This window comes from Meriones unguiculatus, chromosome 1 (genome assembly GCF_030254825.1).
Source record: "Meriones unguiculatus strain TT.TT164.6M chromosome 1, Bangor_MerUng_6.1, whole genome shotgun sequence".
In the NCBI taxonomy this organism is placed as follows: domain Eukaryota; kingdom Metazoa; phylum Chordata; class Mammalia; order Rodentia; family Muridae; genus Meriones; species Meriones unguiculatus.
In genome coordinates this window covers 136,530,445-136,551,863 of record NC_083349.1, presented here as the reverse complement: position 1 = coordinate 136,551,863, position 21,419 = coordinate 136,530,445, and the positions used below count along the sequence as shown (strand labels likewise).

Genomic DNA, 21,419 nt, shown 5'->3' with positions numbered 1-21,419 from the left:
TTTACCACCCCCCCCCCAAATTACTATCCTCGGTGTCTTCCAATGGTGATGGAGAATCTTTTACTAAAAGTGCTCATAGAATCTCCTGTGTGATTATCGCTGAATTCTTCCCCCTACTCTCAGGACTTATCTGCATACCCATGCTCACAGATGCGTGCTAGGTAAAGACAAGCATATATGCCAATGAGTACTTCAGATTCCTCCAATATACACAACATTCTTTCATCCCTCTGTACCTGTTCTGATAAGTACACAGAATCTCTATTTCTGTAGCCTCTATGCAATGCTGTCAACTGAAGTTGAAAATCTCACTGCCTTTTATCTTCTACCCATACGAAACAGACTAAAAGGCCACTAAGAGTTTTAAATATGTAGTGTTCGAATGACTGCTTTAATATGATATACTATAATATTCTCTCTGCATAGAGTGTAAGGTTTATCAATAACGGTATCACAATATTCAATATCATACTACCAGATATAAAAACGAGGCCTAAGAAGAAAATATACTACATGCATGGTACATGCCATAATCGATGAAGAAAGAAAATTAAGTACCTCTACTTATATTTGTACCATCTCCCTTGCTTTCCTCCCTGAGATACAGAATGAAGTGGAGACCAAAGCAGGCTCTAACGAATACAGCACTGCTTAAAGTGGAACCGAACTGACAAAGCATATCATCAGGACATAAGCTTTTAGAATATTTTTGTTTTTAACTGGTCAGACTATTATAGCTAACAGAAGGGTTTATTATTTCAAGATGGAGATTATTACTCTTATTTTATGTATGACAAAGTGAAAATTTGAAGAGATTGAATTGTGCAGTTCTCTAAACAGTAAGCTGCTTATCAGTCCCTTGATTCTGGCCTAAAGCAAACAGTGGCTGTATTTTATTCCTCTGATATTGATCACAGAGTGATTTTTACCAAGTATTTTTATGTTTTTGTACACAGGAAAATTGGAATGACTGTCTTCTTCCTCTGGCTGGAAGTGCAGTGTAGTTGTCTGAGTAACTTGGGAGAAAGATATATGTCAGTCCCTGCCAGCAAGACACAATCTCAGAGACAGCAAGCACTTTATAAGCGTTTTCCTCTTTCTTGTGCCAATTTCCAAAGCTGATTGATTCTCTATCACACAGGGGTTATACTAGAGTACCAAACTGAACCAAACTCATTGTTATATAAGACAAAAAACATACATAATGTAATAGGATATGTACTATGCTGTTATCCAACGCAATAACCAAAATATCTATGGCAGAATTAGATCTAGGAAAACAGTTCACTTTTTATGCATTTCCTGCATTCGATGTAAATACAGGGCATAAAATACACTTGACCCTGAAAGTGCAAATTTAACATGAAACCTCACAGCTTCCATTTTATGCCACATTTCTAATTGTAAAGAAGTTCTTGCAGCTGGTAGACCTTAGATATGGTTAATTTTGATGTTTGAAGATTTTCTTTGTTTGTAAGTTTTTATTATAATAAAGTTCATAGAAATAATTTTTAGACTTTCAAATATAATAGGAAGTGGAAATAAAAGCACTATTTTTGTCAACCTACAGAGTTACTGTGAGCATTTTAACTAAAGCAAATATTGGCTCACTTTGACCAATATTCCACAGAAGTCACCTGTCAATATTAGTCTACTGGACCCCAAATCTAAATAACACTGATTTTTGAAAGTCTGAAAACGTTAAATAAATTAATGCTAAAAATGTATCAAATGTCTATGGTGTCTAAAATAACGGGACAATATACTTATCATCTTCTTTTAGTACTGAAAGATTTAATCATAAAAGAATGAAGGTGACAGATACACACAAGACAAGCAAACAAGCAAGAAATTGAGTTTGAAGCACTTAGCAAACAGCCATCAGAGCCAGGTTGAGACAAAAGAGATGATGTTGCCAACATACACTCCAGAAATACCATCTGGGTCAGGGCCAGGAGCTGGCAAGTCCAGCATGTGAACCAGAAGAAATAAGGTCAGAAACGAGAGATGCATCTAAGAAAGGTCCCCGATACAAATTTCAGGCCAATAGTGCAGTAAAGTCAAAACATTGTAGGTAAGCCAAGACGGCACAGCCAGTAGGTTTAAGTGAAAAGAGAAAAATCTGTTATCTGAGCTTAAATGACCTCAGCAGCTCCATGATGTTAACCATAACAAGGGCATTGACTGCAACGCACCCAACGTGTTTCTGCACATCGAATCCCCAGAATTTGTGTGATTCTAGGAGAGTGAGGCACACACAACAGCACTGGGACTCAAACCCAGCTTTATCTGACACCAAATTATGTGTTCTTAGACAGTACGCTAGCTAGCACTGTGCCATTTATCCTTTCGTTTTACACAAAGAGAGTAATTACCAGTAAGTGCCTTGTCCTCCCAAAATAGAGCTAATCTGACTCTAGGCATAAGACAGAAGTAAAAGCAAATCTCAGCATGATAAATTAGAAAGAAGGCTAGCATGTGACCTAATTTGTTTAGTAATGAATCAAACACACACACACACACAGAGCCAGATTTCTTTTCTTTCCTTCTTATCTCATCTTGTATGGACAAAGCACAAAACATTCCTAAAAGACACAATTAGGTTTTCATGTCAGAAGAGGTTTTTTTTTTTTTTTTTAAGATGAGGAATAGATCTCTTAAGATGCAAAAACATGTCATTATTACAATGTTTCATTGTTTTCCTCTTGCTGATTTTCTTTCCTATCCTATGTATATATCTATTGTATATTCCTCTTCTTTTCAAACTCCTCCCAATTCTCTTGTTTCTCTTTTCCTTTATCCCCCCACCGTGTGTGTGTGTGTGTGTGTGTGTGTGTGTGTGTGTGTGTGTGTGTGTTTGAGGGATTCAACCCAGGGCCTTAAATGTGCTAAGCAAGCATCCTACCATCAAGGTTCACTCTTAGCCTTCCAGGTGTATAATGTAAGAGTAATGAGGAAGACTTGGTGAAGAGAACAAATGAGTATCAATAGAGTAGAGACATGGCTATGGGAATCCTCTGTGCATGCTGGTGTGAAAAGGGTTCATTTGAAAGTGTTTCTTTTCCCCACCTCCTACTGTCTCTTCACCATTCTCTACTTTCTGCTGAAGCCCTCTCTTTGGTTGCCGTGAACTATGCCGCAAACTAGCCTTGGCAAGACTATTGTAATGTTCCTATTGGGGAAGACACTCTGGACCCTCTTTAGCTTAATCCCTTGACCTGCACATTCCTCATTATATCATGATTTTTTATTAAACGCTCTCTGGTTCAACCTTAATTCCAATTAGCATGAAGCAGATGGAACAGAAATGCTGCTCCAGCTCCCAGGGAAATACAGTAAAAATTTTGCTGGGAGGAATGGAAAGAACAAGTGGGGACCAGCATTTTTTCCCTAATTTGTAAATTGGACCTTTTTCACATGATATTCTCTACAGTACCCCTGCCAACCCTGTTTTTATAAACTTAAAAGTGTGAGGAAGAAAAGCCAAGTGTTTTCCTGGGGGAAAAAAATGCACATCTTGACTCCAGGAAGTCAAGACCTCTGTCTTCCTTCAAATAGAGAAGATGGCACTGAAGATAAATACTACACTCACCACGGGGACTGGTGGTGTTTCTAGCTCCCTGTAACTCCCCATGTCCCACGAAACACCTCAAATCCCCCGAGCCATTCAGAAAGGAGATTTGGAAGTTTTCATCAAGACTGGAGCTGAGTAAGTCTGTTCCTTCCTGAATGACAAATATCGACCTCAGATTCTGGTAACCCTGATGCCAGCAGTTCAGTCAGCGCTGTGCCTTTTTCATTGCCTTGGATGTAAAATAAAAAGGAAGAAAAAAGTGTAGAATATGTTTGTGGTTAATGCATTCTAGATTGGTCTATTTTAGGCAATGTTATTTATTGGCTGAGCTTTGACATGTTCTTCTTCATAAGAAACAGAGACAAACTAGTGTAGTTTTGACCTTTATTGTCATTTACCCTGCCAAGGATCCAGGCAGCTACTCTGCCAGAAAAGTTTATTCCTAAGGGGAAGATAGTTTACTTTCCACTCAGGATTGTTGTGGCTTTGATTAGGTATTTCTTATAAATTGTTTACACTATGGCAGTAAAAATCAGTTATCTATAACTATGATTGCTTTATTAACCCCTACAGTAAAATATTCTGAGGATAAATTGTTTTGTTGTTTTTTTTTTCATTGAAAGAGATGAAAACCTTATGCTTTATTTTACATTCTGCAATGTTTAATTTTGTGAGCTTGATTATTTTGAAAATCAGGTTAGTGGTTCCATAGTATAGACTGAGATTCATGGTAGAATAAAGGAGGAAAAAGTATAAGGAAGTCTTTTGTATACTCTATCATATTTCTTTCTTTCTTTCTTTCTTTCTTTCTTTCTTTCTTTCTTTCTTTCCATCTATCCATCCATCTATCTATCTATCTATCTATCTATCTATTTTTCTTTCTTTCTATCTATCCATCCATCTATCTATCTTCTATCATTTGTTTATACTTTTCCTGTCTCTTTTCCCACCACTTTCCTGGCTGCCATGGTGTTACACTGAAACTGAGCCAAAATAAATATTTTCTTCATTAACATGTTTTGCTCAAATATTTTGGGAGAACAACAAAATTCTTGCACAATTTCCAAGGTCATACCATTAGCCAGTAAGTAAAACAGGTACCTTCAGGGGCAGATTCCTGTGTTAATGGGTCTTCAAAGTGTCCTTTCATTTGCTGTCAGCTAAAACTTTATGGTACAATCTGACCATGCCCGGAAGCACTCTTGTTTATCACTTTTATGTCCATGATCTTAAATTGGGCATGCTCAGGAATGGATCAACCTGTACTCATAGGCTCTTTGAATAAAATCCCCATGTTCCCTGTGTTTGAGAAAGTCATTGCTTAGGAAATGACTCACAAGCTGTCCTGGGCTACTTTAGGTAATGATTTTTTATCCCACTGTTTTATGACTTTAATGTGCTTATTTTGTCTTTGTATTCACCAAGATATGAGTCCATTTCATTTAGGTAAAATAACACTATGAGGATGTAGATGAAACATAGAGTTAATACTATCAAATATCAGTTTGGAGGCTAGATATATACATTAGCTGGCAGAATCCTTGCCTGATATATAGGAATCCTTGGATTATACCCAGTATATCTTAAAGTGGTCTTGTTAGCACAGATCTGTAATCCCAGTACTCAGGAGGTGAGAGTCAGAGGATAAGAAGTTTAAGATTATCCTTGGCTATGTCAGGAATTTCAAGGAAGCTTGGGCTGCATGAAGCCTTATCTAAAGAGAGAGAGAGAGAGAGAGAGAGAGAGAGAGAGAGAGAGAGAGAGAGAGATAGTTTGCATATACAGCTGAAGGCTTCTCCTACTGAATCAAAGTGCCTCTCTACAGGGGGAGAAATTACACCCTGAATCTGAACATTAGGTGCCTCAGTCTTCAATCCACCATAATTCTGCATGCATGTGCAGTGCCAGCTGCTATAGACAGTATGAAATTTATGAATGTTTGGAAATATCCCTCCTGTAACACTGTACCTTTTAAAAATGATTCAGATGCATAAGAAAACACTTTAGACGCTTCAAACAAAAGGCTAATTCCTACTAACAGCATGCAGGCAGATAATGACCATTTGAAAATATCCTATCTTGTGTACTCAAAAGACATTCCAACTCACACCAAAACTTGGAGTCTCTTAACCCTTTGCTGTGCCCTGAAACCATAGCAGGAAGCACAGACCCACCAATAATGAAGTAAGCACAATTCTCTCCTCAGCGGGAGTGAGAGGTCTCTATCTTGTAATAACAGTTTGGGTGTTTTTATATAAAATGTGGAGGCAGAAATTAGACTCCCTTCCCACATCTCAATGAAAATGCTTCCCACAGAGTGATGCGGTCTGCAACCCTAAGCAGAAGTCTGCTCACAGCAGGCTACAGGAAGTCACAGTAAGCTCCACTCTAGCTGCTTTCAGTGTATGAGAGGACAACACAGAAATGAGGCAGCCATCATCACTGGAGACTTCATCATTGTAAACTGGCTGTAGTGACATAGAGAAAATAAAAAAAAAAGAACACTGACTCTTCATACTTCTAAATGTGACACTTTGCTGCCTTATTATCAACAATAAGTTCAAATGGACAACACATCATATTTACTCGCTCTATTGATATAGCTGTTTTAAACAGTTTCAGCAGTAAGAATTTTCCATGCATACTGTCTACTTCTCTAATATAGTTTATTCAATTTGATACTTACAATAAGAAACACTTCTATTATTTTCATGATTTTATTGTTAAAAGGTATGAAAAAAATAATCTACAGAGATGTTAGGGGATTTGCCCAATGTCAGATACAGGACTAGGATTTTAGCACACACCCTCAGGTAGACTGGCTGCCCTACAAGAAACGCTATCTTAGTTTCACCCTATGAATCGCTCCAGCCAAGAAGTCTGGAGAGGCAGCATAGTCACAAGGTCTATTGCTGCAATGTGGGGAGAATTCACAGTCAGGAAAGAAGAAAGGAGATGGTGTTCTGTGGTGTTCACTATTTTCATTCAATTTTGCTGTCCGGGGGGCATCTTTTCAAGCATCGCCAGCCGCACTACAGTTTCCCAAAGCGCAAACGACACTTATTATTTGACATGCAGTCTTAGCATGCAAGAAGTTCAAATGCAGACAAAAAACTTATTAAAAAATATTCATTAGTGCATTTAGAATAACCATTTGTTGTTGAATCTGAGCACTTGGGGAGGCAAAGGCAGGCAGATCTCTGAGTTCAAGGCCAGCCTGGTTTACAAGGCAAGTCCAGGATAGCCAAGGCTACACAGAGAAACCCATCTCGAAAAAAATATAAATAAATGAATAAATAATAAGTAAATAAATAGAAAGCTAGTCTAATAGGCTACTTCTCTGAAACACTGGAGGAATGTTAATTTTTTTAATGTTGCATTGTAAGATGAAAATTCTAATTTCTAAGTGTCTAATAAGCTGATGGCATGTATTGAATGTTGAGAGAAGTACATTATTTATAATCTTCACATTAGGAGCATCTTTTTTTCAGTTACTTTTGTTAATGACAATGTGTTATGCAAGAATGCATTCTAATCATGATACAAGTTTTTTCTTAATTACCTAGGAAACTCCTGGAAGGGTAGATAACATTTCCTTTGTTGTCTTGGTGACTTGAGAATGAACAGCAAACTTGATGATCATGTAATCTCAACTAGTTTTTTACGAAGTTCACAGTTAACCATCAATTCATCATCTCATAAAATTCTTAGACATGACCTCTTCCTGCACACACACAATGAAGCTTATCCTGGACTGCCGTACTCTGCAGTGAGGTATCTTGGCTTATCATCTGAAGAATTAATGAAACACACTGGCTTAAACTGCTCATGTCTCTTGCGTTGTACTTTATGGTTGCAATTAGGCAAAACTCAGGAGGCACAATGTGCCCATTAGCCCTTCTCCTGAGACTCTTTGAGTGGATAGGTCCACAAGCAAGGAAAAGGAAACAGCAACAACCAAGACAATAAAATGATGCTTCCTTTTATGTCTACCCCTTTATTTCTATCACCAGCCATGTTTTCCAGGTTTAGATTTGTATCTGATATCCTCATTTCTTTTCAATCTGATACTTGATTTACTTTATCTCTTCATCTTTTTTAAAATTTTTATGTTAAAAGACAGTCTTAAGCTGACCTACTAATGAATAAAAAGTCATGCCTGCATCTGTGCCCAGGACAAACAGGAACTGTGATTTGTTCTTGTAATGAATTATTCCATGTTTAACAAAAATGTTAAATTATATTTTATCTTCCATGTGAATACTCACATTCAGCATATTTCTGAAGTTGGGAAAATTCTGAAGGGCTGAGATGGGCCCATTTCTCCTGGTTTGTCATGGTGTAGATGAGGAGTTCCTTACACACAGGATGAGGGATTCCTTATCCAGGTTGGGGGGCGGGGTGAGGGCAGGCGTTTATGCTTCAAAGATTTTACACGGTGTGTTTCATGATGGAATACTTCAGGCTTTCAGAATTTGCAGTTTGTCCACATGAAACTGCTGTAGATGTTTGTAGTTTCAATAATTTGTTAGAACACTGTGAAAAGAAAAACAAAACATGAAGTTCAAAATATTAGCAATATTGAACAAAGAAGAACAACAGTAAGGAGTAAATGATAAGGGTAAGATGGCAAGGATTATATGTCCTAAGCAATACATTATGGATTTATCTTATTTTGCATACTCTTCAGTCTTTAATTACCTCTTCATTCTTCAGTGATGTTACATGTTCTTTTTCTAATAAATACCAAATCACATAAAAAAAATGTAACCAAGGGTACAAAATGTGAAGAACATTTTGCTTAACCAAAGTATGCTGACCAAAGTAAATTTATTTGTGTTTAGTTTTATAAAGTCCACATTCCAAGGATAGACTAGAACATCATTTTTATCATCTGGACTCATCATTTTTTAAATATCTAAGCAGTACCAAAAAAAAAAAATCTCTACCTAGGCCTAACTCATTATAGAGATTGGAAAACAAGATACAATTCACTAATATACTGGATTTCTAATGCTGTTTATGAATGGTACTCAGCACTAAAACATATACCTATTATCTTGTAAGTTAATTTGGGGGTCCTGAGTAATTGTTACATAGCAAAATACTTTTTGTTTTATAACCTTAAAAAATTTCCATAAATGTGCCAAACCAAAGTAATTCCAAATGCTTGAAAGACTAGCTTAATGAGAGTACATGACTCTAGTGTGAATCATGTTTTAAAATAAATCTCCAACTTGTCACAGGCTTAGAGTCACTGGCAAATTTATAAAGACAAAAGTGAACTCCATCTGGTGTCAGTGTTTTATCAGAGACTGTAATCAATTGCTCAGTACTCAACCAGGCTGGCATTGGAATCTTTATAGAAATCTAAGCTGGGAAAGAATTACTTTGTCTCTAAAATTTCACATTAGAATATTTATGAAAATAGATACAATTAATTTAAGCAGCAATACCTATAGCATGACTGAAAGGAAAATAAACAAACATGCACTGTTTTATTTTGGGCATCTTTTTAAAGGATGCTTATCAATTTTTCGCAAGGCAAATAAATTTTTGCTAATTGATCAGGAAAACAGAATTATCCTGATGTATTAACAAATGGTCAAGCTATTTGAAATCAGTCAGGACATATATAATGAATATATCTGGGTTCTCACCAGCTCCCTTCTGCTGATTTTATTCCTCACACTGATTTCACCCTGACTCTTTGCTGCTTTCCAGCCATTGCAGTTGTGTAAAATGATGCACTCTGTCCTCCCTGTCCAGAGGGAGACAAATGATTCAGTCACACTTGTATGTTGACATGTTTTACACTGGGCTCTTTCTAAGTAAGGGTGTTAAAGGTTGAATGCAGTGGTTGAAGGATGAGGTAAAAATGGTTATAACTAAACCATTACAGAAGTAGATGGACACCAGTTCCTATCTGAACCTGACTCACCCGCTTTCTTTTTGTTTCCACAAACTAGTTATGTTCCTTTATTAAAGAATTAAATGGAAAGACATAGCAAGACTAACATACATATGTACAATTAATATACATTAATCTTATTTTTAATAAGACAGATAAAGCAGACAGATCGGTTTCTGGTCTCTATAATTTCTAAATCTCACGTAATGATGATAGGTCATCAATTTATTCAAAACATGTTTGTTGAATCCCTGAGTGGTACCCAACAGCATTGCAGTCAATGGAGACACAGCAAAGAGCCAAACCCAGAGAAGATGGAAATAATGCTGATGTTTAAACTATGTTAGCTGTCAAGGAGAGTGTACGACACACATAGCGTGCATTACAGCACACGCCTTCCCATGTCAGCTCTGTGAGACATGCACCAACAGTGCCGTTGACCTTTCATCAAGTGATGAAACATGGGTGACTGGTCCCTTGATGCATAACAGTCTCTGCCCCCAGTCTCTAATCCACTCTGTCTTTATCCTCCCTAACATTCTTGCTAGCAGAAATTTAGTGAATGTGTATGTATTTACATGACTATGTTACCAAGTTCCTGGAGTGAAGAATTGTCTAATCAAGTGTAGGAGATGTAGATGGAGGCATGTAAGAATGCTCTGTTAGAACAAAAACAGCTCAGCATCCTATTGAGTCTTTCTGTTTCTTCCTACCTGTTCACATGTTGGATGTGTGTTGAAGAGTTTCTTGTACTATGGAGGTAAATGTTAAAATGTAAGCTGTGAGCTTGGTAAAGCTCAGTGCATTAGTCTGGGATAGGAAAATAACTAATAGCAGAACAAACTCAAGTAATTTTCTGTTTTATGATTAAAGTTTTATTAAAGCAGAGACTTGTTCAATGGAAAATTATCAAGAGGCCTTTGTCTGTATTTAAGAACTGTAGTGTTTATTATACAAAACACTTCAACAAACAATGTAGTACTAACCCCAAATCACTGAAAACCTTTTTAATCTTACACTTGAGGAAAAAAAAGAACAAAAGCTATATCATTATTTTCATATTATTTCATTAAAATTACATCTAACTGGGCCTTTAGGCTTTTTTTTTCAACCATGTGCAATTTCCAGATCCTCCTGTTTTCCTTAGATGGTCAGGAACTGAAATGATTTCAGAAGCCAGTTATACAAATTGCCAACATGACAGCTAATCAATTATAAACCCTCAGTACAATTCATGTTGCCCTTAATTCTATTGTGAGGAGACAAATAATAACTAATGAAAATTAAATGTTTGGTGGTAAACCATATTCAAACAAATATAAGGGTGAATCTGTGTGTGAATGTGAAAGTTCAGATCGACTGACCGAGCTGAGCAGACAGTACAAGCATCTCAGGTCACTACTCATCATGCTAAACTTTAGTTTCTTAGTTCTAACTAGTGAAGTACAGGCATAAAAAAATAGTGTTTTCTTAAGACCTTTCCAAGGTGAGCCAGTACACCGGGTCTGTGAAAAGATAAATGTAGCTTGTGTAATATCAGATCCAGAAACACAGCTATGCTTACAGCCACAGAAGTGGCTGTAAGAAGGTGACAGTACTCAACTGGGAATCCCCCTGGTGTCTTCATGGATCTCCTGCTCCCTGAAGAAGGTTTTCTTTAGGCACAGGAAATGAGAGCCAGGAGGGAATCACTGTGCTGACTTTTGGAAAGCAGGCTAATTCTGGCTTTCTCATCTAGTCAACAGATGTGCCACTTTGCTTAGTTAGTAGCAAGAAATAATTACTTTGGAGGAACTGAAGAAAGCTATTCAGCCCATTGTACCTAGGCTGCAAAACATTCTCCACAGTAAAGGAAGGCCTCAATATCCTTACGAGAAAAAAAATTCAGGTACTATCCGGATTTAAAAAAAAAAAGTCTACAGATTGTCAGCCACAGAAAGGGTAAGTTTTTAACAGTTATATGAAGTTAACATGTCATAACTCCAATCACTGAATAAGATCTAGTGAATGTTAAAGCATGCTAAAGAATTTAAGAAGAACATATGCATATAAATGTAAGATGCTGCAATGTTAGAAAATATTGCCAGCATCTCAAGAAGCATAAACTTTTTGTTTGAAGGGAAATGAAAGAAAAGGAAAATAATAGGAATGAGTAAAGACATAAGAGTACCTAATTCCAATTGGTTTTGCAATGAAAGTAGAATCAAGTCAAACAGAGGACTAATTCTGTATTGTAAGTCATTACTCATTTAACTCTAGGAAGTCTAAATTTGAGCAGGCAGGCACTGTACTAAATAGTGAAAATGCAGTAATATAATAATTAAATATGACACTTGAACTACCAGATTTCTTTAAGTGAATGATCTAAATTAAGTAAAACAACTACTTCAATAAACGATTAAAGACTATTATAACTCATATTTTAAAAAAACAGGCAGTGATAGTCTATATGAAGTAAAAAATATGGCTTGATTTAGTTTGAAATATTCCAAAAGCAACAAAGAATAATTCTTTAAACTGAATGGCAAAAGTTATAAATTATTCACAAATGTGACTGTGCTGGCTGTTTATGTCAGCTTGACACAAGTTAGAGCCACTGCTGGAGATAAGGAAGCCTCAATTGAGAAAAAGGGTTGTAGGAAATCTCTTTAATTAGTCATTGATATGGGAGGGCCCATCTCATTGTAGGTGGTACCACCCCTGGGCTGGTTTTTCTGGGTTCAGTATGAAAGCAGGCTGAGCAAGCCATAAGATGCAAGCTAGTAAGCAGCGCTCCTCCCTGGCCTCTGCATTAGCACCTGCTTCCAGGATCCTGCCCTGTTTGAGCTCTTGTCCTGACTTCCTTCAGTAATGAACAGTGATATGGAAGTGTAGAAACAACCCTTTTCCTCCCCAATTTGTCCAACTAAAATAGAGACCATAGCTAAAAACGGGAAAAAAAATTCAGAAATATAAAGATATTTCTAAGGAAGCAATAGTATTAGATCTGGTGAGCAAGAAGTGGCAGGCCAGAAGAATTACACTTTAAAATTGTTAAAAGCTTGATATCAAATATACCTGAAGATTATTAGGGATAATGTGCTATGTGTTGGTATAAAGTTCTTGTAGAATGTATAAAATTTGCCCTTGTTCATTCAAATGCTGATTTCTCTACCCCACTTCTGGTTTCAATCCATGCATTGCATTGTGATCTTTATTCTAAGCATCAACTATGTCAAGTTTGTATAAACATGCTACCACTTGTTCTCTGTATTGTCAATAAAACAACCAGCCACTGCTGTGCAATGGAGAGAATAGGGTGGTACATCCTGGTCCTGAGCAGAGGTTTGGGAGGAGTGGGAGAGCAGAGTTCAGCAGGAGAGGACTTGGAATCACAAGGAGAGATGAATCAGGCCTAAGATATGACTAAAAGCAAGTATAATGTGGGAAAATTCTGAAAGGGAGGAAGCAATGTGGGGGTTTAGAGGTTTAGAATGGAGTAATCATTGCCCAGCAATGTGCTCTAGGTGCTCTGATCCTTTCATTTCCCCCTTCTCCTTGTAATAATAAATAAATAATAAAATAAATACATACTAATTAATATATATAATATATTATATGTAATATATAAAAATATATAAATATAATAATTAATTAAAAACTGATTAACTAAAAGATACACCAATATTAAACATTAATCACCAACAACAGATAGGTTATAAACTATGATCAAACTATGTGAGGGAGATTATCTTTTTGATATATGTATATATTTGAAGAAGTCCATCTACCCAGTGGATAAATGGGAGCAAAGTGGTAAAGTGGAAAGATCAATTAGGCCTGTCCAACATGGGGCAACCCGTGGCTACAAACTAGGAAAGTGACAGTTCAGAGGAAGGTAAGACATTGAACTTGAGATGCACTTTTTAGGTGTTGGAGAAATGACTCTACTGTGAAGCTATTAAACTTCTCTTACCCAGGACCCAAGTTTCATTCCCAAAACCTACATTAGACAGCTGAAAAACACCAGCAAATCCAGCTTTAGGGGATCTGATGCCAATGCCTGAACTCCCCAGCCATCCACGTGCACATACAGACATCCATACACAGAGACAAACTCATAGTTAAATGCAAAAGGAAATCTTAAACCAAGATGAAGTTTGGAAGCAAAATTTAACAGTGGATAGATTATTTATGCTCTAGCTAAGAGGATCAACAATGCTTCCCATATTTTTAGGTTAAAAATAGGGACTAGAAAGAGTAGAATCTGAAGAATTCTCAAGTATCTGACTAAAACTGGGTTAACACAAGCAAAAGTTTCAATTTTGGTGTAAATCTTTATAGTCTTTGAGATAAATATCTGGTTCCTAAATTTAAAATACTGGTAAATTAAAGAACTTAGAGAGAGAAAGGGAGAGAAAGAGAGGAATAAAGTATTACATGTTATCCAGAATGTGTACTGTTTGAAGATGAAAAAGTTTGCCATGTGTGCTACCAAAGAAGCCGGAGTACTCAGCTCTGCTTTCATCTCTTTGCTATTCACCTGAAAATGTAGCACGCAGCTGAATGCCTCTACTTCTTACTCTCTTTGGAAGCCAACTTCGATTATTCAACTAGAGGTCAATGAGAAGAGAATAATGTACTCCACCTATGTCCACTGAGAATTCCTGATTAGACCACATAGATTCCATAGTGAGGCTAATCCTATCCAACCCTGCATCATCTCATTGTCATTCTCTCACCCCCTCTCCTTTCTTCTTCCCTTCCCTCTCCATTCTTTCCCTTCTTCTCTCACATTTGCTTTTACTTTTTTTAAACAGCATCACAAATATGCATATAATGAATTGTAATTCTATTCACCATCTACTTATACTGTCTTATATTTTCCTCTCCCATGGATATAGTGTTTTACTTTGATGCCAACCCATAAACATACGTTGTCATGTCTTTGTGTGTGTGTATGTGTGTGTGAGAGAGAGAGAGACCCACTGAAATTAAATTGGGTGCTTGCATAAGCATAAAAATAAAATTATCTGTTGTATCATTGATAACTTATCAGTGGCTAGACCACTGAAGAAATGACAGTACTTCCCCTAGCCCCCTCAATATTTACAGCCAGTTTGATTTTTATTGATTGATCGATTGATTGATTGATTGATTGAATTAGTGTAATCAGTAAAACAATAGTAGTACAACTTCTGTTAGGAGCTAGAATCTAGAGCCTATCCTTGGACTCTTGATGAGAACAACTTACATACATTACCAGACATGAGTTCCATCTCATGAAGCAGACCTCTTTTCAAATCATACAGTGGTTGGTTTTCTCATTCATATACAAATGGACTTTACACCATTTAACCAATGGACAAGCCATGCCAGTCTAGTCACTATTGTAGCATAGGGTACACAGCTGTAGAGTATTGATGTATGTGAGGATGAGTGAAAAATACATTTGTAAATCTTGTGTAAACTTATTAATGTATAATTTTAAAAAGATTTTGAGATGTATCCTATTTGGTGGGCAGGGATGGGGTGGGGTAATGCTTCTTCCAGAAACAAAAGGCTGCTAAACCATTGTCCCAATGCCCAATGTGACATACATTCTGTGAGTTGTTTATCAGGGAGGTCCCAGAGGCCTCCAAATAGCACAGGTATTGCCATTGTTTTTGTTGCCGACTGGAACTTTATGGTTAGATGCCTCTGATAAACATATCACACACTTTTGTTATAGGACATGGAGAAAGTCGTCTGCCTTCCTGGCTTGCTTTTCTCCTCTTTGTTATTTTTCTTTAATACAAATATTTTCCTTCAAGCTTTACATTCTTAATTCCACCTCAGCATTTCCTGGCAAAGTATCCCAGTACAAAGCAGATGGCACACTTAAATTGAGTAATTAAGAGTTTAATGACAAGATTATTTAGGAAGTGTTGCCTGGCTTTAGGAAAGTTAATAGAAAATAGTGTAATGCGCTGCCCTGACAATAGTTGGAAGCTTACTGACCCTGCTCCTGAGAGGAGTAACATATCTAGAATAGCTATGGGCAGATGGCTTAAATATTTGTCCCCTCTAAATCTGTACAACAATACCATTGTCATTACAACAGTATAGATGGGTAGGCTTTGTGGGAAGTTATTAGATTAAACAAGTTCTTCAATCCTGGGTGCATTAATACCTTTAAGAAAGGTTAAGTATGGCCTTCCTTGGACTCTTTGTCAAATACTTCTTACCATGAGAAAGTTTGACAAAAAGATTCATGACATTTACATCATGACTCTGTTTTTTTATATATTACTTCTTTATCACGTGTGTGTGTGTTCATGAATGGTCACACACATATGTGCTGTGACATACATGTAGATGTCAGAATACAGCATGCAGTAATCATGTATCTTCTACCACATGTGTCTCGGAGATGAAAACTCAAGTTATAAGACTTGGTGACCAGTGTGTGTTCCCTCTGATATATCCCAGCAGCACTATAGTGGGTTTCCTATCCTATGGAGCTGTAAGAACATGGATTTCTGCTTACTTTAAATTAACTGTCTTCAGAGACCCTATTATAGCTCCATGCAATGGACTGAGTAAGAGACATGGTTTTAAAAAGATCATATGACCCTCTCAGTGATCTGGTCAGGATTGAAGCAGAGTGAGGAATTCTCAACCTTCTCTTGCCATGTCTCCAGTCTTATTCATTACATCACATTGATCAAATCTAATTATATCCATAGGGCAAACAGCACTCCTTGTTGTAGTCATAACATAAAGCAGGATTATGAAGCACAGAGCGGGATGAGAAAAGGAGAGTGGTGCTCCTCCAGTGGCAAGTAAGAATAACTGGACTCACCCGGGGAAGAGTGTAGTAGCAAATGGATGAATCTGGATAAACCTGTAACTAGTGAAGGACCACTGGGGGAGACAAGGTAGGGAAAAGACCACCACTCCACATCTAACAATGACCTGAAGAGTATGGTATCAAAAAAGGGAACCAGAATGGAAGAACCTTCCGAAAGAGGGTAGAAGTCACTTTTTTCCCCCAAAGTAGCTGTCCGATTAAACATAATGTTGCTTGAAGAATTCCAGTTGACCTATACATTTGTCAATGGTGACCTTAGCAGTAATAAAAATTGTTTGAAGCAAATAAGACAGAGAAGGGCTGCACTAATGGAGCTGGGTTTAAGTGGCAGATGGTAAATATCATCAACTCTTAGAGTGAAAAGTTCAGGAACATATTTAAATGAGAAGTACAGGGAGAGAAAGAGGTAATGCTGACAACATTTAACTGACTAGTTTTCATACCAAAGCTTCAATAAGACCAGTAATCTCATTATTTCGAATTGGAATCAGATGGAACTATGTTGACATTCAGATTCTGAGCTACCATTTCCCTGGGCATAAAGTGAACCCCTTAGCCCACCTCAGCCTCAGAAAAAGTGGGCAAAGCCTCCCACATTGCAGATGCGATAACACTTAGCGGTATTTTGTATGTCCAGCATGTGACAAATGGATTCTCAGTAAAGGCAATTATTTAATGTCAGATGAAGGCTGTAGTATTAAATTTGAACATATTTACATCATGCATCCTGGGAGTAAAAAGACTGAAAAATCTGCAAATCTTTTATAAAATTATGTGGGTGGCTTAATATAAGATCCATAATTGAGTTATCGAGTTCGGGAGTATGCTGACACATTAAAAAAAAAAAAAAGTCTAAAGGAAAAATAATCAAGGGAAATCTGCAGCCATACTGAATAGAAACATAGTGAGTTTTGCATTGTATACAGTTTTGAAGGCACAGTCTTAAATTTGGATTGTTATTTTGTTTTATTCTGTTGAATTTTTTTAACCTTTAAATGAATCTTAAATTCTCATTCATTCTCATCTTACAACTCTAAGAATACTTTTAGAATAGATATGGGCAGGTTGAGTGAAAATGAGAAGCCGATACAGTCAGAACATATGTGTCAACGTGAAATCCTAAGTGGAAAGTGGTCTGGAAGATTGTTTGTTCCAAGAACTGAAATAGGTAAAAACAGCAGGTCCTCCTGAAAGGAACTTTCTTCAGGAGTCCCAGTCCAAGGACCGACAAGCTGATGCTGCTGAAGCAGGAACTTGGATTCCTGAAGTACTCCGTGTGTCCCGACAGCTTACTTCACAGATATACTGGCATGCACATCTTTCCTGGCTGTGATTTAATTTTTTTCCTGTAGAATTATAATGCTCCTGTAGGAAATATAGAGACTCTAAGAATACTTTCTTTCCAAATTGAGGTCATACTATGAACAAATCCATTTTTATTAGTGTCTGATTCCCTGTTTGTTTGTTTGTTTGTTTGTTTGTTTTTAAGCACAGGACACTAAGTATATGGATCCAAGCAAGTGAGTGGCAACAGAATGGGCACATGGTCTTCCGGGTTTCTGTTATATCTGTCCAAAGGATGGGGACTCTTGGTTCTGTGACAGCAGGTAGCAGGAGTGGTGGCTATGGCTGTCCTGTCTAAATATGCAAGTGTCAAACCTCAGTCTTTCTCTCTTGGGCTCATGTTTTTGGGAACTAGCCTGAAAGCTCACACCACCTCTTGTGAAGGGGCCTCTTAGAGCTGAATGCAAAGCCTCAAGCATGGGTGTTTACTCTCTCTGTTAGTTTATTTTTTCCAGGTTTGTACTTCGCAATTGTGTATTCCTAAAAAGCTATGAGAAAGAATAGACAATAGGAATTTAACATAACACTCCATTTAGGAAAAACAAAACTTCTAAACTTAGAAACACAAGGAGGTATTTCACTCAGAATGATCTTTTCTAGATCCCACCATTTGCCTGCAAATTTCATGATTTCCTCCTTTTTGATTGCTGAGTAGTATTCCATTGTATAAAAATACCACAATTTCTGTACCCATTCCACCGTTGATGGACATCTGGGTTGTTTCCAGGTTCTGGCTATTACAAATAGAGCTGCTATAAACATGGTTGAGCAAGTGTCCTTTTTGTGTACTTGAACAAACTTTGGGTATATACCTAGCAGTGGTATAGCTGGGTCTGGAGGAAGCACTATTCCTATTTGTCTTAGAAAGCGCCAGATAGCTTTCCAGAGTGGTTGTACCAGTTTACATTCCCACCAGCAGTGGAGCAGGGTTCCCCTTTCTCCACAACCTCTCCAGCATGTGTTATCGCTTGAGTTTTTCATCTTGGCCATTCTGATGGGTGTAAGGTGATATCTCAGGGTCGTTTTGATTTGCATTTCCCTGATGTCTAATGAGGATGAGCATTTCTTTAAGTGTTTTTCTGCCATTCGATATTCCACTCACTTATATAGACCTATAAGATATGATAAACATAATGAAATCTATACACCTAAAAAAGATAATCAATTGAGCGGACATGGGGTAAGATGATCAATCCTCATTTAGAAAGACAGATGGGATGTGCATTGAACGTATGACAGGAGTCTACTGAGCGCATCTGAAAGACTCTAACTAGCAGTGTTTTCAAAGCAAAGACTCATGACCAAACCTTTGGCAGAGTACAGGGAATCATAAGAAAGAAGGGGAGTTAGTCTGATGGGGAAAGGATAGGAGCTCCACAAGGACCAAATATATCTGGGCTCAGGGTCTTTTCTGAGACTGACATTCAACCAAGAACCATGTATGGATATAACCTAGAACCTCCACTCAGATGTAGCCTGTGGTAGCTCAGTAACCAATTGGTTTCCCAAAGTGAGGGGAACAGGGACTATTTCTAACAGGAACTCGATGACTGGCTCTTTGGTCTCCCCACCCCCGAAGGGAGGAGCAGTCCTGTTAGGCCACAGAGGAGGGCTTTGCAGCCAGTCCTGAAGATACCTGATAAAACAGGATCAGATGAATGGGGAGGAGGTCCCCCCCATCAGTGGACTTGGAAAGGGGCACGGTGGAGATGAGGGAGGGAGGGAGGGAGGGACTGGGAGGGAATGAGGGATCGGGACACGGCTGGAATACAGAGTTAATAAAATGTAACTGATAAAAAAAATTAAAAAAAATAAAAAATAAATAAAAAATAAATAAATACTTAAACTCAAAAAAAAAAAGAAACACAAGGAGGCTATTTTACCGGTCTTTATGTATATCTGAGTGTGTGTATGTCAAGGCTGGGGGTTCTGTCAGAGAACAAGTCCTGTTTGTGCATTTTTTTAAAATGAGATTTTACAAATAAAAAATATAAGATTAAATGTAGAAAAAGAAATCCAAAGGAATAGAAGGGTTCTCAACCTCATTCTCAAGACAGAACACTAGTTCAGGAAGATTGCAGAAAACGTTTACTCCATTTGTCTGACCTGAGACTTGAATCCAGAAACACATACTTCTGAGAACATAATCACTAAAAGTTGATAAGTTTATCTACGTAACATTCTAGGGTGAGCTAGTGAAAGCAGAAACACTAAAATTAATTCCCCAACTATTGAACCATTTTAAGAGTCTAGAATATAATACATATTTAGATTTTATGTTGAATGCATGTGAATTTAAGTTTGGTTATACAATTTTGTTCCATAAATTAAAAAACAATGAGTGAAATCTCAAGCATTTTATGGAAATTGATGACTGCTGGCAAAGAAATAATACCTTCAAGCCTTTAATTCCCTGAAAATAATCTATTTAAAGGCTGTTATTCAACTTCAAGACAGAAATGCACACTGCTTGATGGAAATCAGCACAGAAGGACACTTGGGACTTTTCTGCAAGGCTATATTTGATGCACTTTCTGAGAAGCTGGTAACATTTGTAGTAAATCCACAGTATAAAAATAGAGACGCAGCCAATACGACATAAACATACGGGTGACAGTAATATAAACTCCATTGATTTCGGCAGCTAGCTTGCTTTATATTTCTTCTAAAACACCACTGCCTTGAACATGCCACACACACATCCTGCTTCACACACACACACACACACACACACACACACGCACACACACATCACTGAGCAGCACATACAGTGTGGTTTTCTCTTTGGGTTCTCTCCAACACTTCGAGTAATGAAAATAAATTGCTCCCTTCACTGCTTATACAAACATCAGCTTTTTGTTACCCAATAATGAAATGTAATGCTGCTTTAGCCATAAACTGATTTTGTTTTGGAAAGTAGCTTAAGAATCTTTTGGATTATAACCATTACTGTATACATATATATTTTTTTAAATGGTAGCAGAGATAAATTTCACACCACAGTCTAAAATCTATATGAAGTCTGTCTCTGACCCTCTGCCGTGATATTTCATCATATTTATATCTTGTTTTTTCCCCCAAATTTGTAATAGCCCCTTTTACTCCATTATCCACTCTGTAGTCAGGTTACTTTTTTAATTAAATTTTTATTTTTTATATTAATTATAGTTTATTTACTTTGTATCCCAGCTGTAGTCCCCTCTCTCATTCCCTCCCCCAATCCCACCCTCCCTCCCTCACCTCCTCCCTGCCCCTCTCTAAGTCCACTGATAGGGAAGGTCTTCCTCCCCTTCCATCTGACCCTAGCTTATTAGATTTCTTCAGGACTCAAAGCAATGTCCTCCTCTGTGGCCTAGCAAGGCTGCTTCTCCATGGGGGAGGGAGGTCAAAGAGCCAGCCCTGAGCTCATATCAGAGACAGTCACTGTTCCCCTTACTAGGGTGCCCACTTGGATACTGAGCTGCCATGGGCTATGTCCAAGCAGAGATTCTAGGTTATCTCAATGCATGGTCCTTGGTTAGAGAATAAGTCTCAAAATGACCCCTATGCCCAGATATATTTGGTCCTTCTGCAACTTCTGTCCTCTCCAAATCTTACTAACTCCTCTTCTTTCATATGATTCTCTCCATTCTGCCCAAGGCTTGCTTATAAGTCTCAGTATCTGTTTTGATCCACTCCTAGGTAGAGTCTTACAGAGGCCCTCAGTGGTAGGCTCCTGTCCTGCTTCTTGTTTTCTCCTACTTCCAATGTCCATGCCA

At 37.6% G+C, this 21,419-nt stretch overlaps 1 protein-coding gene across 11 annotated transcripts in view; it reads right to left on the bottom strand.

Moving 5' to 3' along the window:
* Dgkb (diacylglycerol kinase beta) overlaps positions 1-21,419 on the bottom strand; it is a 696,100-nt gene that overhangs the window by 602,196 nt on the left and 72,485 nt on the right. For all 11 annotated transcript variants that reach the window (XM_060367267.1, XM_060367311.1, XM_060367280.1 and 8 more), the window contains exon 2: positions 7,843-8,110. In XM_060367267.1, the coding sequence (XP_060223250.1) occupies positions 7,843-7,912 (70 nt within the window). In that variant the 5' untranslated portion in view covers positions 7,913-8,110. The remainder of the gene's footprint in view (positions 1-7,842; positions 8,111-21,419) is intronic.